The sequence below is a fragment of the Diachasmimorpha longicaudata genome, chromosome 4 (genome assembly GCF_034640455.1).
Source record: "Diachasmimorpha longicaudata isolate KC_UGA_2023 chromosome 4, iyDiaLong2, whole genome shotgun sequence".
Lineage (NCBI taxonomy): Eukaryota > Metazoa > Arthropoda > Insecta > Hymenoptera > Braconidae > Diachasmimorpha > Diachasmimorpha longicaudata.
The window spans coordinates 9,122,871-9,142,775 of NC_087228.1; the positions used below are offsets into that span (position 1 = coordinate 9,122,871).

The 19,905-nt window shown below is 43.4% G+C and overlaps 2 protein-coding genes across 7 annotated transcripts in view; one reads left to right on the forward strand and one right to left on the reverse strand.

Annotated features, from left to right (window-relative positions):
* Positions 1 to 1,099: 1,099 nt before the first annotated feature.
* Positions 1,100 to 12,741, forward strand: Cht10 (Chitinase 10). Of its 5 annotated transcripts, none has more exons than XM_064119289.1 (17): positions 1,100 to 1,450; positions 1,511 to 1,746; positions 3,303 to 3,604; positions 3,678 to 3,934; positions 4,116 to 4,169; positions 4,244 to 4,777; positions 4,945 to 6,170; positions 6,292 to 6,709; positions 6,782 to 7,049; positions 7,260 to 7,495; positions 8,101 to 8,438; positions 8,570 to 9,310; positions 9,378 to 9,714; positions 9,822 to 10,508; positions 10,807 to 11,018; positions 11,085 to 11,549; positions 11,702 to 12,741. In XM_064119289.1, the coding sequence occupies exons 3-17, from the start codon at positions 3,306 to 3,308 to the stop codon at positions 12,338 to 12,340; spliced, it is 6,711 nt and encodes a 2,236-aa protein (XP_063975359.1). In that variant the 5' UTR covers positions 1,100 to 1,450; positions 1,511 to 1,746; positions 3,303 to 3,305; the 3' UTR covers positions 12,341 to 12,741. The 5 variants fall into 5 exon arrangements, with proteins under 5 accessions (XP_063975359.1, XP_063975361.1, XP_063975360.1 ...); XM_064119291.1 differs by having other exon boundaries at positions 1,621 to 1,746; XM_064119290.1 differs by having other exon boundaries at positions 1,100 to 1,442.
* Positions 12,742 to 12,750: 9 nt separating this feature from the next.
* LOC135161589 (uncharacterized) overlaps positions 12,751 to 19,905 on the reverse strand; it is a 78,090-nt gene continuing 70,935 nt past the window's right edge. The window contains exons 4-8 of one of the 2 annotated variants that reach the window (XM_064119293.1): positions 18,134 to 18,589; positions 16,567 to 16,773; positions 16,112 to 16,275; positions 15,444 to 15,917; positions 12,751 to 15,353 (exon numbers count right to left, since the gene is read on the reverse strand). In XM_064119293.1, the coding sequence (XP_063975363.1) occupies positions 14,184 to 15,353; positions 15,444 to 15,917; positions 16,112 to 16,275; positions 16,567 to 16,773; positions 18,134 to 18,589 (2,471 nt within the window). In that variant the 3' untranslated portion in view covers positions 12,751 to 14,183. Of the gene's footprint in view, positions 15,354 to 15,443; positions 15,918 to 16,111; positions 16,297 to 16,566; positions 16,774 to 18,133; positions 18,590 to 19,905 lie in introns of both variants that reach the window. The other variant, XM_064119292.1, reaches the window with a different exon arrangement.

Sequence of the window (19,905 nt, forward strand, 5' to 3'; positions counted from 1 at the left end):
GGATATCTCTTAGCAGCTGGTTCCATGACGGTCGACGTTTAGTACCGATTGAATTCTCCTATCAAGACATTATACCCAAGACTGCTTAAACGAGGAATTTATTCTCAATTCCAGGAGATAGCCTGTCAGAGTCAAACTGGGAATAAATTCTTCGAGTCAATATGGACTTCTTATAACGAAAATCTAAGTTCCCGAAATACTTGTTTCCTCCACCATAAATTTGTCCCCATTGAAAACTCCTTAGTGGCTCTCCCATGTTTCTCATTGCCATGCGTTATAAACCTCAAATCCCCTAAATTTTGATTCGACATTGAAAAACGAAAAAATACCATTAGTGGAGAGTATTGAACTGAGTAGAAATTCAAACCGTTATTTCAAATTTTCGAACAAAAGTACACAGGTAGGACTCATGCTGTTAGCCAGAAACAGGCTTGGGTTTGGCCTGAGGCGGCCTTGAACCGATTTAGTATGTTTTAGCCGCAGGGACATGGTCGCAAGCATCATCGCGACAATGTGACGCCTCTTTGAGAGTCAGTCAACCTGTTCCAGTTTACTCACATCATTGTTCCGCCATCTTTCTTCTCCTAAAGGAGCTTCATTATCATAACAAGCGTTATTTGACACGCAGCCAAAAAAAAACATGTTTTACCGATGAGTATGACTAGAATCAATGGTCGTAAAGAAAGAATAGCATTCCGGAAATATCCATGGCCATAGCCTTCTAACTACTCGAGCATTATCTGCACGTCCAAGTGCATAATTCGAAATTTGCACAGAGAAAAATGGACGAGGGGAACACCCAGAAGCGATGGATAACAATTAGCAGAACGAAAAATGTCTCTTATTTGGAGAAATCAGACGCTGTTCGAATAGATACGCTATTTTTATTGAACTGATCCTTTGATGATCAAGATCATGGTCAGATGTTTCCATCTTCCATGACTGAGCGCTGAAATTTCCGCAACCGCAAGGACATAAATCTGGGCCGGAAATAGTCACTTCTTTATGGTCAATAAAGCGCTTCCACATATGCTCAGTAAACATTTTACAACAGCCGCGGCGGCATTGTTCTTGCTTTATTTTTTAAAAATAATTTTTTTTTACAGTGATAAGAAGCTCTTCGAGGTTCGAGTAAAAATTCTTGTATTTAGTAATATTTAATGACAGGGAATTGAGACAAGAGTAAACGAAATTTCTCTGTTTGGAAGTTCCGGAATTTTCCCTGTAAAATACTGTTTGAAAGACCAGCTAAAACTGATACATATTTCACTCGTTGAATACATTAGTCGACACCATTATCACATACACGAACCATCCATTAGAAACTCATACCCCCCATAGTAATCAAAAAGCCGAGTGCTCCCTGACCGTGAAAGAGAAGACATCGTCAATAATTTTGCAGCAGTCGTAAATCCACCACCGATGTCATAATTGCTGAGTAGGTAACGCTGTAAGTGATTAATTTATCTCAAAGTCGTGCTACTAAAGCCATTACACCTGTTGTTCCTAGATTTACAGGATTCGAACATCCATTAAGATAAAAAGCATCAATAATGGAGCGAATCCGTGAATCGTGAAGCATTACATCATTGACATTGATTAATTTTTTATTCATCCGAGATCGATGTACTCCCACTCGACTATTTTGAATATCGAGTCCCGAGGTGGCAACGACCTTACGAAAATGACGAGTGAGCTGTACCGTCGCGATCCACCGACTCCCAGAGCGACGATTGAACTCATTAGGTGCGAGCCCAGATAAGTATCGAAGAATATTCAATGAAATATTGAATTAAGCAGGTGAGAATGTAAATGGGGGGGAGGGGCGATTAAAATTTGAATAGCGGATGGGATTTCATGCGGAGATAAAAATATTTTGATTTTCGGGGGTACGTTAAACTCCGGGAATCCATTGCTAATTAGTGCTGATACTGATAAATAAATTAATGTAAAATATATAGAGAATAGATTATGTCCTAGAAACAGTTGTAATTAGTTCACATAATTAATTGCGCTTTGAGAGTGACGTTGAAGATGGGAAAATCAGTAGCAATGAGCGAATTCCTCGACCTCCCCCTCGCAATCCTCAAAATTATTGGTATGTAAGACCCGTAATTATGAGGTACAGGTGAAGAGTCATCGGACCACTGTTTCTTCCACAGACTTGCAAGGGCACAAAGCATCGGACGTTGTGGCACGCGGTGCGGGCAGCGAGGGGGACCGCGAGTATATATGGGGCCTCATACGCGTCCGGAATACCACATTCGTGATTTTGCCCTAGCCAGCAAGGCTGTCTCAAGGGGGAGTCTGTCCTTCTTCAATTATTGCTTGACAAAAGACACGGCAATACACAACAGACAGTGCCCCGGTGCACACGCGAAGACGAAGTGTGTGTCCCGCTGGTGTTTAGTTTAGGCCCGTTACGAACTATCATCAATACGTGTCAAGTGGTTTTCTTGCAGGAAAATTTGAGGGCCTTTGCTTTGAGGTAAATCATTACATTCATTGAAGGGGTTGTTAATATATTCATTAGGGGAAGGCGACAGTATTCATTAATGTCATCCGGCTCGAGTTAATATTGTCGATCAGGAGTGCAGATAATTATAATTAATTAGGAGCTTTATTTGGAGTTTAATGAGCTGGAAAGATTATGGAGAAGATTTCAGATGATTTCATCGTTCCTCGGATGCAATTTACGTGCTCGGTATAATTTCGATAATTGTCATCTTGGGGGTAATTATGAATCATGAATTGTAATCGCAAATTGTAATCAGTCTTCGGGAAAATAGACCGATGCCAAATCGATAAACTCTTTGCTTTTTATTTTTTCCCTTAAATTCGTGATTTATCATTTTCAAATAATTACAATGGCTTCCTCGCTCAGTATTGAATTGAGAATTACTCATTAACAAAAAAGCTAACTCGCCTCACGGGTTAATACTCCCATTTGACGGCCCACACTTCTCAGCCTAAGTGTAGCGAAAATTGAAATCTGATACTTCTCCCACTGGAGTCGAAAATCCCTCGATGCCAGGCCTTTCGCCCATTTATTTTTCTCCGTATAAAAAACGAGAAACGTGGAATCGAATAACCAGGGACCCGCAGGGCGATTCTCCACTCTACAACTCGGAATATAAATTAGCATTTCGCGAATACACGGGGAGTTTTTGGAATCCACATGACCGTGAAATGTATCTCAAACAGGGGATAATCCCCACCGTCAAAGAAAATTCGTCGGCTGCAGTGATTGTATTTTTTTATTACTCCGTTCATTCTGGAATTAATGAGTAGTTTTTATCCAGGCAATGGGTTGGCCAACAGTGGCCTTGTTGGGTCTAACGACCCTGACGCTGGTCACATCGTATCGCATGCCAGACCACGATCTTCTACCACCAGTCGAGAGGCCCATTTCACATTCTAATGGTGATACCCTTCGCCGTATATCTGCGCAGAGTCAGCCAGACGTTATTTCTGACAATCGGCCTAATCTTGAATTCGAGTCCTCCCATCATGTACCCCTCCGCGATGCTGTGGAGTTCAATCCCCACGTTGGTCACTTCACTAGTGAACGACTGCAAGAGATACCGGAGGACATTCCATGGAGGTTCGTTCAATTTTCCCTCTGAGAAATAACCGAAATAGTGATTAACAGGAAGAAATTCATTATTTGACGGCAGATTCGCCTCCAAAACTCCCCTGAGAGAAGCTGTAGAGCGTCGTCCACCGCCTCCCCTGGGGAATCGAATAGTTAACCACGAAGCTATTTGGCTAGAACAATTGCTCCTCCCTGCAGTTCGTCGTAATGAAGGCCCTAACAGTGTTGTCTGCCACTTGGACTCCAGTGCAGTTTATAGGAAAGACCCGTTCTCGTTGATGCCTCATGGGATTCCCAGTAGAAAATGCTCGCACGTTGTTTACAATTCCGCGACAATAGGTATTACATTTTTTGTTTATCCACATTGATAAGCTCAGAATATTAACAATCCATTTGGTTGAAAAAACAATTCCAAGAGAGTTATTGCGACGGGACAATAATTTTCCCTGGAATGTTGTAAAAAATAGGACAAGTTAATTAAAAAATACAACGGCATTACAAATGAATTCAATTATTAAAGATCCTGCGAAGCTCATCATCATCCCCCAGGACCCGGACTACGACGAGATCAAAGGTACCCCCCTTCCACAATGTGATCTCCCCCAGCATAACAATGAACCATTAATGAACCAGTAATTTAATTACCAGGCGGTTATAAAGCAGCCGTCGGTCTGCGCTTCAAAGATCCTTCCGTTCGCGTATTGATTTCAATAGTCTCCCCTGACGCCGGGAAGCTCTACACAGACATAGCGAGTGACTCCCGGTTGACCAAGCAGTTCCTCCAGTCTCTGCTTGCTTTTCTCCAGCATCACCAGTTCGATGGGGTTGAAATAAACTGGGCGCACGCACCCAATAATCGTCTCAAGTCCTTCCTCCGAGCTCTCCACAGGCCTTTGACGTCCCAAGGGTACATCCTCGCTCTCACAGTGAGACCGGAAGACGAGGTAGATCCGGAAGTTGCTGATCAGACAGACCTCCTGTTCTTCCAAGCATGGAAACACACTCCGCAGAAATCAGCGCGTCATCCGGCTCCACTTTCTTTCGTGACGCACTTCGTTGGAAGCTGGTTAAAACGTGGAACCAATCCTAGAAAAATTATCCTGGGAATCCCCACGTTCGGGAGGAGTTATACACTGAGATACAAAAATGATACGAATGCTGGAGCTCCTGTGATTGGACCAGGTATTTTTTATTTGTTTAGTTGCATTAATTATTTTTGTCTCAACGACATTTTTCTATTATTTTTACTTCACTGCAGTTATCTCTGAAATTTGAAATGTCCTCTGCCCTTTATAGTCTCAAAACATTCCCAGAAATGACAATCCCACCAGCAAAACCAATGTCCACAGGTATTCCCGGTCGCCATACGAATCTTCCAGGTGTCTGGTCTTACTACGAAGCATGTTCCATGATCGAGGAACAATGGTACGCAGGGAGAGACACCGAAGGGTCCTACCTGAAGCGCGGGGACCAGTGGGTGGGCTACGAAGATCCAATATCAGTAAAACTGAAGACAGCCTACATCAAGCAAATGGGTCTGGGTGGAGTGGATCTCTCCTCCCTAGATCTAGATGACTTCGTGGGACTCTGCGGGGAGAGCTGGCCGATGCTGATAACCGCCACCACGAGCCTGGGTATCTACGACATCCCCATCGGTAAATGCAGTGAGGATAAGGTGACGAGTGATCCTGATAACTGCTCGGGCTTCCTAATCTGCGATAAAAACAACCTCTACAAGGGTTCCTGTGGAATGGAACGTTTCTTCGATGCCATCACCAGCAAATGTATCAAAGCAGATCCTGCCATATGCAATCCTGGATATGTCCAGAGCTTTGCTGGGGGACATCGTTACCTGGCGAACCTGAAGGAGAAGCAGCAGAAGCAGAGGCTCCAGATGAGCCAGAAGGGACCGAGGGTCGTTTGCTACGTCACCTCGTGGTCGCTCTATCGAAAGGGAGAGGGCAAGTTCGTCCCTGAACATTTGGACACGAGACTCTGCACTGATATTATCTACGCATTTGCTGCGTTGAACCCTGATACTTTGATGATTCAACCGTTTGACCCGTGGGCAGACGTAGATAACGATCTCTATGGCAGAATCACCGCGGCGAATGGCCCCAGAGTCCTCCTGGCAGTCGGTGGCTGGACTGACAGCACTGGAGACAAGTATTCGAGGCTGGTTCGCAGCCCAGAGGCTCGACAGAAGTTCATAGCTACGACAATCAACTACCTACACATGAATGACTTCGATGGACTATCTCTGGAGTGGAACTACCCGAAGTGCTGGCAGAGCGATTGCAAGAAAGGCCCGGATTCTGATAGACCAAACTTTACGAAGCTTGTTCAGGAGATAAGGGAGGCGTTTGATCAGGCGAGTCCGCCCTTGACACTTGCTGTCGCTCTATCCGGGTACAAGGAAGTCATCGACAGGGCTTATGATGTCGTGGAGATATCTGAAGCTGTTGAGTTCATTTCTGTGATGACTTATGACTATCATGGAGCTTGGGAGTCTAAGACTGGGCACTTGGCGCCTCTTTATGAGAGGTGGGGGGACGATAATCCGTATTATAACATCGTAAGTCCGATAATGTATTATTCATTCATTAATTTTATTAATTATTTTTCTTTGAGTGGAGGAAATTTTCGACAATTTATCGGCGGAGAATTCAAAGTTCTATCAAAATTATGATTTCCAGAATTTTACGATGCACTATCTGATGAGCCTCGGAGCCCAGAGGGAGAAACTTGTTCCAGGAGTTGCTTTCTATGGACAAGCTTATCGTCTAGCTTCAGCCTTTCAGCACAACTTAGGGGATCCTGCGAGTGGCCCAGGTACTCCTGGTGAATTCACCAAACAACCTGGTATGCTTGCGTACTACGAAATCTGTGACAACATCAAGCGTCGTAAATGGGACATCGGCGAGGGCCCCAGTGCTCATTTCAAGGATCAGTTTGTAGCATTCGACGATGCAAATAGTATTTCTGAGAAAGGCTCTTGGATAATGCAGAATGGCTTCGCTGGTGCAACTGCTTGGACAGTAGACTTGGATGACTTCATGAACAGATGTTGTCTGGAACCATTTCCACTCCTGCGAAGTCTCAACCGAGCACTAGGTACAGATTTACCATTACGTAACTGATTTTTTTTCTCTTCGATTTCGTAAATTTGCGTGCCTCGGAATCTAGGGCGTCTTCTGGACCCGGCACCGATTGACGAGAACTGCGAACGCCCGTCAGATCCAGCCACCCCTCAACCCCCCACCATGACCACTCACAGCGATGCCAACGACGGTGTACCCAGGCCTACGCATTCTATGACGTCGTCAACTACGACGAGGGCAACTACGTGGCCAACTTGGACGGAGAGACCCAGTAAAAAACCAACGACCACCGGAACTACTTGGCCGACGTGGACTTGGAGCACTGCAGGAACTACTAGCACTACAACTATCAGGTAATTAGGAGTTTTAAAAATTACAGGAGAACAAATCTATTAAAACGAGTAAACATATCACTCCTCTGATCATGAGAATAAAGGCACGAGAAGGTCCTACTCCCGATGTTATTCGAAAACCGCAGGATCTCATGAATAATCTCCTCCATAATCGATCGATAAATATATCAAAATAATAATCAGTGCCCCGAACTTTATATTTCCCAAAAGAGCACCAACACGCTTGACAACAACAACAAAAAAACCCATCGACACCGATGAGTCTCCAGTCCCAGGTACACCTTGTACCACAGGTGAATACGTGCCGGACCCACATAACTGTGGTAACTATCTCCGCTGTGTCCTCGGTGAGTTTCGACGTGAGTTTTGCACACCAGGTCTTCACTGGGATGAGAAACGCGGACGTTGTGATTGGCCGGCAACTGCTAAATGTCAACAACTCACTGGTAATTGATTACGTATTTTGAATAACGACGCGACGCATCAGCACTTCTTCGATGCTATCGTGGAAACCAAATCACTTCAGAACCACAGCAGTATTTTTTTTCATTATTACTAATTAATACAGTATTGATTGAGTGACGGCCTGTCCGTTCATTTAGTCGCTATCAAACCTGTTTCCATATTCAAGACGATGTATTCGCAGACGAGAGAATTAGCGACACGGATCCGGGCTTCACACGTAGTATTCACTAGTGAAATTGTCATTGACAACAGAGACTACGTGCTCTCGGGTCGAACCTGTTAACGATATCGTGAATAAGTTCCAATGGGTGCAATGTACCGTTTACATGGTATTGTTCTGGTGGTTCTTCATAGCTGTTTAGCATTCGAAAGGAATCCCCCGGTAACGGGTATTAAAAATGTCATCGACGAAGGTAACAGACATTCTTGAGACGATAAATAGTTGAATGATTCTTTGGATAATTTCGCGCGTTGTAGAAATCCTCGGTTATGCTTAAAAGCTCCAAAGCTTCAGGAGTCGCTTATTCCCCCACAAAATCGTCCATCACCTCTCTAAATTCATTCAAGTCCTTCGGAACAATTACAGCAAGCGGAAGTACTCAGAAACCCTGGATATCTCAGAGACCAACATACCAGAAACCGACAACCCCGTCACCAAGACCTCCATCACGTCCGACGACCCCAAAACCAGTCCACGGCCCCGTCGTGGGACCAAAGGAGTGCGAGCACGGACAGTACTACCCGTATCCTGATTCCTGCACCCACTTCTTAATTTGTGTGAATAATAATCTTGTTATTCAACAATGCGGTCCTGGTTTGAATTGGAACGACAAGAAGAGCATGTGCGACTGGGCTTTCAAGAATCCATGCAAAGATAAGCCGAATAAGACTTCAGCCTTGATCATGAAGGACAAGACAAAAAATGTAAGTCACTTTGCAACTTAAGGCACTGAGGAAAAAATTAACACCAGGAAGCGATGAATATTTTTTCATCTTTTTCCGAACAACTTCTTCTTATTCTACTTTACATAATAGTTGTTCAACTCCACTTTTAGGAGCCTTGCATCCCCGGCAGTTTTAGCGAAGTCCCAGAAGACTGTGCAAGTTACCACGCCTGTCTATGGGGTCGCCACGAGAAATTTGCATGCGCCCCAGGTCTCCATTTCAACAAGCAGACCCACATCTGCGACTGGCCAGCACGCGCCAAGTGCACAGAAGAACCCGTTTACACAGAAAAACCTCCAGTAGATCCCTTCATCCATGTTACAACCACTCGTCGTCCTGTTAAGCCCACGAAAAATCCGATAACAACGACAACCCAGAACTGGAATGAACCGTGGACCGAGAAGCCAAAGCCCCTTCCCCCGCCGATAATTGATCCATCAAAAGTATCTCCCCTGTCAGGGCACTTCAAGGTTGTCTGCTACTTCACTAATTGGGCTTGGTATCGTCAGGGAGTGGGAAAGTATCTCCCTGAAAATATCGATCACACTCTCTGCACGCATATTGTTTATGGATTTGCTGTGCTGGATTATTCTGAACTGACCATCAGGGCTCACGACTCCTGGGCCGATTTTGACAATCGATTTTACGACAGGGTTGTGGCCTATAAAGAAAGAGGGTTGAAGGTGCTGCTGGCTCTCGGAGGGTGGAACGATTCGGCTGGGGATAAGTACAGCCGATTAGTTAATTCGCCTGCTGCGAGGAAAAAATTCATCGATCACGCTATTAAATTTATTGACAAGTACAAGTTCGATGGGTTAGACATGGATTGGGAGTATCCAGTGTGCTGGCAGGTGTGTATCCATTATCATAAAACTAATAATCTAATGAAGTGATGATAATCATTTCCGGGCTCAACAGGTCGAATGCAAGAAAGGACCGGCGTCCGACAAAGAAGGATTTGCATCACTTTTACGCGAACTGAGCGCCCAATTCAAACCCAGAGGTCTCCTCCTCTCTTCAGCTGTATCACCGAATAAACTGGTGATTGATAAGGGCTACGATGTGCCCACATTGGCAAAGTACCTGGACTGGATCGCAGTCATGACTTACGATTATCATGGGCAGTGGGACAAGAAGACAGGCCACGTGGCTCCCATGTATTACCATGAGAACGATGATGCTTATTTCTTCAATGCTAATTACTCCATCAATTATTGGATTTCCAAGGGTGCACCACCGAGGAGTATTGTGATGGGTAAGAATTATCTAATGATTGCGGATGTGAAAGACAGAATGGGACATTCGCGGAAGGAACTGTATTAAATATTTTAAAAATATTTTGATCCTGTTATGTACTCGCAGGAATGCCACTATATGGACAGGCGTTCTCGATAAACGATCCAGGTGCGGGAACAGGTCTGAATTCCCCAGCAAGTGCTGGAACAGCCGGAGAATTCACGAAAGCCGCGGGATTCCTAGCATATTACGAGATCTGTGACAGGGTCAGGAACCACGGCTGGAAGGTGTACCAGGATCCCCAGAGGCGAATGGGTCCTTACGCTCACAAGGGGAACCAGTGGGTGAGCTTCGACGACGCAGACATGATCCGTCAGAAGGCCCAGTACGTTCGTGACATGGGTCTGGGAGGTGGAATGGTATGGGCCCTCGATCTTGACGACTTCAAGGGCCGCTGCGGCCAGGGAGAACACCCCCTGATGCATACATTGCAACAAGTCCTGGCGGAGCCGCCGACCAAGCACGACAGACCCATAAGACCTCCTGCCTTTGGAGAGAGTCTAGAATGGATCTCAACTCCTCCCAAGAAGATGTCTGCTGCACACCCGGGGAGTCATGTTCAGAAGAAGGAGGATGGATTCAAGGTCGTCTGCTACTTCACCAATTGGGCGTGGTACAGGCAGGAAGGGGGGAAGTACCTTCCTGAGGATATTGATGCCGACTTGTGCACTCACGTGATTTACGGCTTTGCCGTTCTCGATGGATCGACCAGTACCATTAAACCCCACGACTCTTGGGCGGATATCGATAATAGTAGGTATTTATTATGGCTAAAGTGATGGTGGCGATAGCAATGGGTTTGTAGGGATCATTTAAGTACCGCTAAATGACAGATGTAAATGAAATATTCAGGAGATGTGCGGTATCTGGTCTACTGTGAGATAAACAGTGAATATTATAAATCACGAGTTCTCTGAGGATTCTCTGGAGGAATTCTGCTTTAAACTTCGGTGTCGTCCTTTTATAGTGGGAGTTATTGGGCGAATAGAATTTTTAATTTTTTTATTTACATGAATCACATGACAATAATTCATTCGCCTCATCCATTCAGAGTTTTACGAACGAGTAGTCGCCTACAAAGCAAAGGGAATCAAAGTATTGATTGGTATCGGTGGCTGGAACGATTCAGCTGGTGATAAATACAGCAGGCTGGTGAATTCTCCGTCCGCAAGGTCACGTTTCGTCACTCATGTGGTTCAATTCATAGAGAAGTATGGATTTGAAGGATTAGATTTAGATTGGGAGTATCCAGTGTGCTGGCAGGTAATAGTTAAATTTTTTTTTAAAGTTTGTGAGCAATTGGTTTTCTTCGATGCTGGATTTTTTTAGGTCGATTGCTCGAAGGGGCCATCGTCAGATAAACCGAACTTCACAGCATTCGTTCGAGAACTCAGTGAGACGTTCAAACCCAAAGGACTCTTGCTCTCAACGGCAGTATCACCTAGCAAACGAGTTATAGACGCCGGCTACGAAGTCGCTGAATTATCGAAATACTTCGACTGGATTTCCGTGATGACTTACGACTTCCATGGCCAGTGGGACAAGAAAACCGGTCACGTAGCACCACTTTACGTGCGCAGTGATGACTGGGAGCCAACATTCAACGCCAACTTCTCGATTAATTACTGGATCGAGAAGGGAGCACCACCCAGGAAGATTGTTATGGGAGCACCACTTTATGGGCAATCGTTTAGTCTTGCTGAGAGAAGTGAGAGGGGATTGAATGCTCCTACTTATGGTGGTGGAGAGGCTGGTGAAGCTACTAGAGCTAGAGGATTCTTGTCATATTACGAGGTAAATGGATTAGGTTTTTCTGAACAACTACGTCGAGAATTCGAGAAAATAGCTCATTAGTCGATTTGAATCGAGTAATCATTGAAAAAAATCGTACATCAATTTTTTTCATCAAGTCAAGTCATCACATTACATCTTTTAAATTCTTCTAGATCTGTGAGAGAATATTGAAGAAGGGATGGTCGGTAATTCAAGACCCTAACAGACGAATTGGGCCCTACGCATATTCAGGGGATCAGTGGGTGAGTTTTGACGATGCAGAACAAATAAAATTGAAAGCAGAATTCATCAAAAAGATGGGCCTCGGTGGAGGAATGGTGTGGGCACTGGACCTGGATGATTTTAAAAATCGCTGTGGGTGTGAACCGAGTCCTCTTCTACGAACTATGAACAGAGTATTGAGGAATTATCCCCCAGGACCGACGTGCTCTGTCACAGGGAGACCTCCAATCATTCCCCCAGAAGTTCCAACTCACCCCTTCACCCCTGCACACACTTCGACGTCTTCGCCATCAACAGTGGGTCCAGACACAGATGATACAGTCGAAGTTGAAGCAGGCCCACCGCCTCCAGCTGCCATACCCATCGGTGAGTGCCAGGGAAGACTCTTCATGCCCCACAAGTCTGACTGCTCCAAGTATTTAATATGCAATTTTGGACAAATCCAAGAGTTGTCATGTCCCAGTGGTCTCCATTGGAACAGCGATCGTTGTGACTGGCCGGAGAACAGCAAGTGTAAGAAGAATCTTGGATTAGGAAATTCTATTGAATTGACCAATTATTTGAGATAAGTTTAGATGAGGCCATCGATTCAAGGAGAAACGTTTTGATATTTAAAAATTCTGTGATGAAAGGTTTTTCACGGAAGAGGCTGTCAAGGAAATTGAGCAGCCAGAATACTCCTCTTTTTCAAAATTATCGTTTTCAACTCTCCAACTTGAATAAATGTGGTTGTAAGTGATTGCAGTGAAAATATTTCACGAATAATTCTATAATTACAGAATTTTTCAACATCGAAGTGCACCTCCCCTCAATTTTTAGCTTTGAAACTCTTCCGGCTGACATGATTATTAAATAGATCACCGATCATAATTATTATGTCATCTGTGAAGACAATGAAAGTACTCCGTAATTATGTATCTTTTTTTATCACTATAAACTGAATAAAGCTTGATAATTTTTTACATAAAAACTCCGCCCATTGATTACTCGTCTTCTTTATTTAAACCAAAGCTTATTTATTGCTGAGTAAACTTGATATTTTACATTACAAAGTTGTAATAACATTGATCTTATGAATAACACCTAATCTATTCGATAATTTACAAGTTGTTTCGATAATTTTTAGTGTGGAGTCGAGAAATTCAGATCGTTAGTTTGTAAAAAAATGGGAAAGGAAATGATTCATGCGACGGAATCTTAACTGTTGATCATAATTCTATATAATGCAAGTTATAAATGTACAAAGCCGAGTTACTCTAGTTCTCTCTCATAACATTATTGACGTAATCATTGCGATTGTGCACTTACTCTCTGCATCTCTAATTTTCCTTGAAAACGGCAGCAGTAATCGCAGTTAATGATTCATATAAATTCTTACCGAAATCTGCTAACCGTTAAGGCGAATGGAATTAGTACTACAGTTTTGGCATTCAGACGGATTTTTTTTATTAGCACTAGTACTTTTCACTAGTATTTTTATTCAATGAAAAATTTTATTCATCAATTGTGAGTGAATTTCATTGATTCGATATCTAATATTCAATATATTTCCTTTAATCTACATCTCGTTGTTTATATAATACATGCTTTACCGTTATTGTATCTGTTTACATGATTTTCAACATTTCGCTTCTACCGAAATGTTGGATTAATTTTCAAGGCCTAACGAGACTCTTCGAGGATATCTCAACAAAAGTAACCGTCGAAGAGAAATTCCGCTTTAGCAAATCGTTTTAACGTTGTAAAATGATGCAAAGCTGCGGACGATACACAATTTCCACTTATATTTTTGTTCTATGAACTTTTGAATTGGATCCAGATCGAGACACGAGAGGCCTTGACTCACTGTGAGGAAGCTCGTTGATTAAAAAAAACATTCTCTCATTATTTTCACTAATTACGAGAGCTATTTTCAATCTACCGCGTAAAATAAAAAATACGGATTTATTCTTTCACGAATTATGAATGACATTTTATTGTTAATTTCTTTTTCTTTAATTACAGGACAGGATTGATTTACGTATTTTAATTTCAAGGCGAGTTTTATATTTATATATACGACACTGTCATGGCTAAATTCATTAAAAATTTGAAAAACATAATGGGGTTTTTTTATATTTTTGTCTCATGTTGAAAGGTATTAATCTTATGCTTGAAAATAACTGAAATCTTACTATATTACAGGCCACTATGAATCAACTATCGAATACTTTTCGTTGGAATGGCTGGCACAGACTCCCCTCGATTAACCAGAGCTGTGATATAATGTGTATTTCTATAACATTAAACATCTACTTCTAAGCTCGTTTTTCCTTGACTCAAAAATATTACTTCATAATTTGGTTAAAAAAAAAACTTGTGTAAAATAACTTTCAATGTATCTGAATGAACAAGGCTACCTCATGTTTTTCTTCAAACGAGACCGAAGTCAGTGTGCACAGTAACATCTCGATTGTTGGGTTTCTCAGCGGCTGCCATGTTGACTTCGACGAGGGTGTCGACGCTGTTGATTGGGCAACCCTTGAGGATCTTTTGGGCAGCGAGACTGGTGAATTGGACCTGCATGTCACTCAGGCTTGGATAGGAGTACAGATCCCCTCGACTCACAGTCTTCTCGAGATTTGGTTCTGACCCCTGAGGAGCTCTGTGGCTCTTCACACTCTCGAGATTTTCGATGTAGACATTGTTAAAGGAGCCTCCAAAACCGTCAAACGATTTTGTGGGGGATGGGGGATTCGATGAGATATTGTTTTTCGAACCTGGATGGAGAAGGTTACGGTAGCTCAAAGCATCTTTCGATAGGGATAGGCTGAGCTTTCTAGAGTTATTCATCGCGTCATTTGTATTCTTGGTTGTTGGAGCAGATACAGTTGAGTTGTCAATAGAATTCTTGTCAATATTGTTGGCAGAACCATCGATCAGATGTGCTTGACTGTTGTTCAAGCGATTTGTGAGTTTAAGCTTGTTAGGCGCGTCCTCATCCACCTTTGGTTTATTCTCCTTATCAGATTCTGATTTAAGGTCTTTTGTAGCGTACAGGGATGACGGTCTCTCCAGTTTAATCGGTTTCCAGTCCTCCTCGACTTTGCGGGTCTTCTCGTCATCTGTTTTAGAATTTACCAGTTTCTCCTTCTCCAGCATTGCCTTCTGCACTTTTTCATTCACCAACTCTTGTTTCTCCTTATTGCTGGGACACGTGTCCTTCTCGGTTACGTTCTTGGCTGTACCGTTTTCGAATGTTATTACGGAACGCATTGGTGAATTATTTTGGTGGACGTAGATCTTGGTTCCCGGAGAGCCGGATATAGTGGTAGTACTGGAGGCATTTGACGCCAGGGTTACACTGCTGGAGATGGCACGTTCTTGGGGTGGACTAACGGGGGAGAGGTTTGTAGATACTTGAAGGGTTATCGAATTTTGGGCCTCTTGGAGCGGGGTTAGAGCTCCTTGTTGGATGATCTTGAGGGGTGATGACTTTGATGATATTGTGGTGGTCTTCAGAGGGGAGGAGGAGAGTTTGCCACTTGAAGTCGATTTTAGACTGGAGTGGGTTGACTGAGTTGAGCAGGTTTTCTGCAGAATCTGAATAGGAAAAGGTTAATCGTAGAATGATATTTCAGAAATGTCTGAAGATTATGTCCACAAAGCTCAGAAAACATAATTATAACTTACTTTATGTTGTGGGGAGCTATTCGAGGATTTAGTACCACTCCCAGTCGAATCATGACTCGGCCTTCTCGAGCTGTGCCTTGTACTCGACCTTCCAAGTGTCCCTGTCTTAGCCGGACTTCCGTTAGTAGCTCTAACGGAGCCAGAACTACCACCACTTCTGCTTGGCGATGAGTTACTCGAGTGTTTACCATTCTGGTTCTGTACCCTGCCCTGATAAGGATCCTGGCTTGCACTCGATGGTAATACAGACGCCCTGGAGGTGCATCGACTCAGGCTCGAGCACTTTGAGCGCGGTAAGGTGGAGCACGGTGAGCGATGTCGTCGTGAGCTGCGCGGCGTTGAATTTGCCAACAGGCTAGTGGAGTCACCGCTTGGCTGGCGTCTGTGACGACGAGGTAAAGTCGCTGAACGCACTGAACTCGAGTCATCCCACACTTGGAAACTGGCTTGTGACTGGTCCAACCCTTCCATCATCTAGAGAATGAATTAATTGATTGAATCCCAATGTCACAGTTGCTCAAAAAATTATGAAACTATATCCCACCAAAAGAACCTTGAAATTTAATTATAAAATTTAAATGATTACAACGTTTATTTAAACTACTCGTTACCAGTAATTACACATGATATTTCATGAGAAAATGAATGAATGTCATGAAAAAACTGACCGATGGACTAGCAGCTCGTGTTTGCGTTGCAACACTGTGGAGATGAACGACTCTGGGATTAAACCACTCAGTAGGCGGATACTGAGCACTGAAGGTACCCATCAACGGTGTTCCCTTCCTCCTCGTACTGCGCCGAAACAGCCTTGATAGTAGGCCTATCTTCTCTGAAAATATACCAGACAGACCTTTTTTTTAAATAATATAATTGCAACCTCATGGCTCAGTAATTTACGTCTAACACCGCAGGAACGAGGAATGGATTGGCCAGCTCAGGGGTGACTAAAAGGCATCTCTTCGTGCTAATCACTCGTACGATTATTCAGTTTGCCGTGAAATTTTTTAGTCTCTACATTATGCTAAGCTGTTCGTGTTAAATAGGCGTTTTATGTTAATTAATCATCCGTCACCCGTGTTAATGTTAATGGTACAAGCCATTCCCCGTTGGGGTTACTCACTAGTGGGACTGTGAGGCGCACTGTCTGTACTGGCATACTCGGCGCTTGATGAGGTGTCACTTCTCTCCGGTCTTCGTGGTAATGAACGGGAACTTCCGCTTCTGTGTAATCTACGAGCTGAACCCCACAGTCTCAACGAATGCCGCCTCTCCAATCGTCCTGGCACTGATCTGCACCTCGCGAAGAGTACTTTATCGTTTGGATTACCTTGAGAAGTAGAGAATTTTTTTCTAATCCAGTACATTATACAAAATCAATCAATTATTCTATCGAAATTCACCCAGTTGTTCTTCCCACTGTCACCGTACCCCCTCCCCCCCCCCAAATACCTCATGATTAAATTAGAATTGTTGCCAATAGAAGTTTTCAATCAAATATTTTTCTACTTTCCTAACAGTTAAATCTTCCCTGAAATGTTATCACACTCACCTACAATAAATACTCAACACTGAGAAGAAAAAAAATTATCGTGAGAATGGAAAATAATGGAGAATAGGTGGAGACAAGTACACGACAGTTGATCCTTGGCCCGGCGTGTCACTCTGTCATGTTGGGTTAACGGTAGACCCTGTCGTGACCAACAGCTAATATATCGGTTCTACTAAACGTTTTCGTGGGTATAACATCGACACAAGGGTTACTCGATGTTTTTTCTATCCCCGAGGGTACAGTACCACTCTCCAGTTCCCTTTGAACATGCAAATCATCGGCTCATGCTACTCCATTTGTCATCAAAATTTTTCTCCCCGATTGTTCCCTATTTGCTTTCGTCCCCTGTCCGACAAGGGATTAGCGACAAGTGCGGTCATACGGTCACCAGTGAACACCGTTAGAATTGCAACAAAAGGGCGCACGTTCGAGGATCCGTACGTGAAGCTTGAGGATGAAAAAAAGGACATGAAGTTGATCGTTTCACGGGGTTGTCGACCGCATTCCACGGGGTCTTTATCCTCTCAAGGTTTTTCATTCGATTATTTTTTCTTCCATCATCTTAAACACTTTATTCACCAGTTTTTAAAGACCATACGCCTACACATCGAGTGCAATAATTTTCCAGTGGTCGATTGTAGAAACAAGTGCGCAATAAATTGTAAATTTTTATGAAACATGAAAATGTAGTTAAAGGACGAAGACAAGGAGTATTGGCTTCTCCAGGGAGAATAGGGTGTGGGTTTATTACTGGTGTACGAGAGAGAGCGAGAGAGAAAGAGAGAATCATGGGGTATGGGGAATTTTAACAGGGTAACCGGTCAATGCTTTTCCAGTGGAAAGGATGGGACGGGAGCAAATGGTAAACCGGCAGCTCCCCAATCGTAACAGCCAGCGCATGGTGGAATCTCCCCAAGGACAGCAACAACATAAACGTGAATCTCGCGTGTCTGGGTAGGAAACACTCTGGTTTTAAACCATGTGTGATGCTTTTGTGACATTCTTGGCGCCGATATTCTGTTTTATGGACAAATGTTCTAGGGATCGAAGGATCTCGACGTTGTAGAGGAAGTGAGACATCTACTTGGTACATCTATTTGAAATTATTCTCCCTTCACTTATTTGTCTATTCTTTTACCTCCACAAATGACGTCAGCGAGATTCGTTTGTACAGCCTGATGCGTCACATTACCATCCCTGAGGGTGATCATTTCACCGTGAACGAGTGCCATCGCCTCATCATTGCTCATCAACATACCACCCTGTCCCCTGCAACTCCCCACATCACGTGAATTTCTCCTCGATCCACCCGAGTCTCTTCTCAGCCGTCTTGTCTCCGGTGTTACGACAAAGTACCCCTGTGACGTGTGATAGATCTTTCTCTCTTGCATCAACTTGGCTAGTGCATCGTAAACCAAGTCACGACCAGGTCGCTGCATCGTCGGGAAGGCATTCCTCAGGGCTGAACGGAGCGTGTCAAGGGTGGCAGCTTGTCGTTGCGATGTTAATTCCAGAATTGCCCAGCAAAGGGCCTCTGGCAGGGGGGTAAATTGTCCTTGGGATACGGGTGCCACTAGGCAATCTTCAATGTCACCTGTAACAACCGTGAAAATTCATTGGTCAACTGCTTTAATATTTTCAAGTCAACAAAAAAAAAAAAAATCTTATGAAGAGATTATGTTCATCAGTCGCTATCGATCGTGATCTAAAACCACTCACTAATGTTCCGAATCATCGAATGATGAAACGCCTGTCGAAATAAACAGACATTGTTCCATCTGTTCCAATCTCCGCCCAATATCTCCAATGTCTTCATTATTCTCTAAATATCTCAATCAAAATTATAATACATATCTCACAGTGACTATGTTACGCCTAGAGAGGTATATCAGCTGTCACCTTTCTAATCTTGTATATCCAAGTTTCGAATTTCGCGTTTAATACATCTCTCACTCCTTTCGTCACAACGTTGTCGAGTGGCAACTGTCTCTATATTTATGTATTAGAAGTATTCCGGGGGAGAAGGGAGAGGGTGAGGGAGAATAAAACTATCGTGATTTTATTTTCAATAGTAAAACACGAGACTATCGACGTGGTATCGAGTTTCAACCTGGCGACTTCGTACGACATGAGGCACCTAAGCACTGCAAACACGCCTCAGGGACGATACGTACGTGCAGCAAGTGGGAATATGAGGGGATTCAGTGCAGCACGAAGGCTGCAGATAAATTCACTGCCAAGACGATCATTTTTTTTGACTATTTTTCTTTTCACTTGATACGGATGAAAATTCAGTATTTTTACGGGAGACAGATTAAATGATCAACAGTTCCAGGATTTTAATTAGGAATTTCTGAACGAAGTGTGGTGGTAATTAATGTTGAATGACGCGGACAAATATTTAACGAAGCATTGAAGATTCTCTCGATCGCCTCCAAATGAAGAAATCGATCAAATCCAGCGTTACTATCCACATCGGCGTTCCTTCGACGGTGAAAATCCGGTATAAATTTGCCCGTAACAAATACCTTGAACGGTATGCGTGAGAGACACCATGGCAATGGTCGCCCATTTTAAAATAAAACTACACGCATGCAATTACGGTCCTAAGGAAGAGAGAGAGAGAGAGGATGTACAGAAAACCCATCCAGTGTTCACTTTTCTGAGAACAACCACTTGCGGCTGCGCTCCGAGGGAACAGAGGAGATACTGAAAAATAAAGTACTTTTATATTATGTAGAACTGGTGAGTTGATAAAAAAACATTCTCAGGCCACTCTGGATAGTCAACGTCTCAATTAATTATTATGGACGCGTATTTATGGCGTGTGAATTGCGGCCCTCGCTTTGAACCGAAGATTTACAGATGGAAAATTCACGATTCAGTCGCGAGAGTTTAATCCTCGCACTG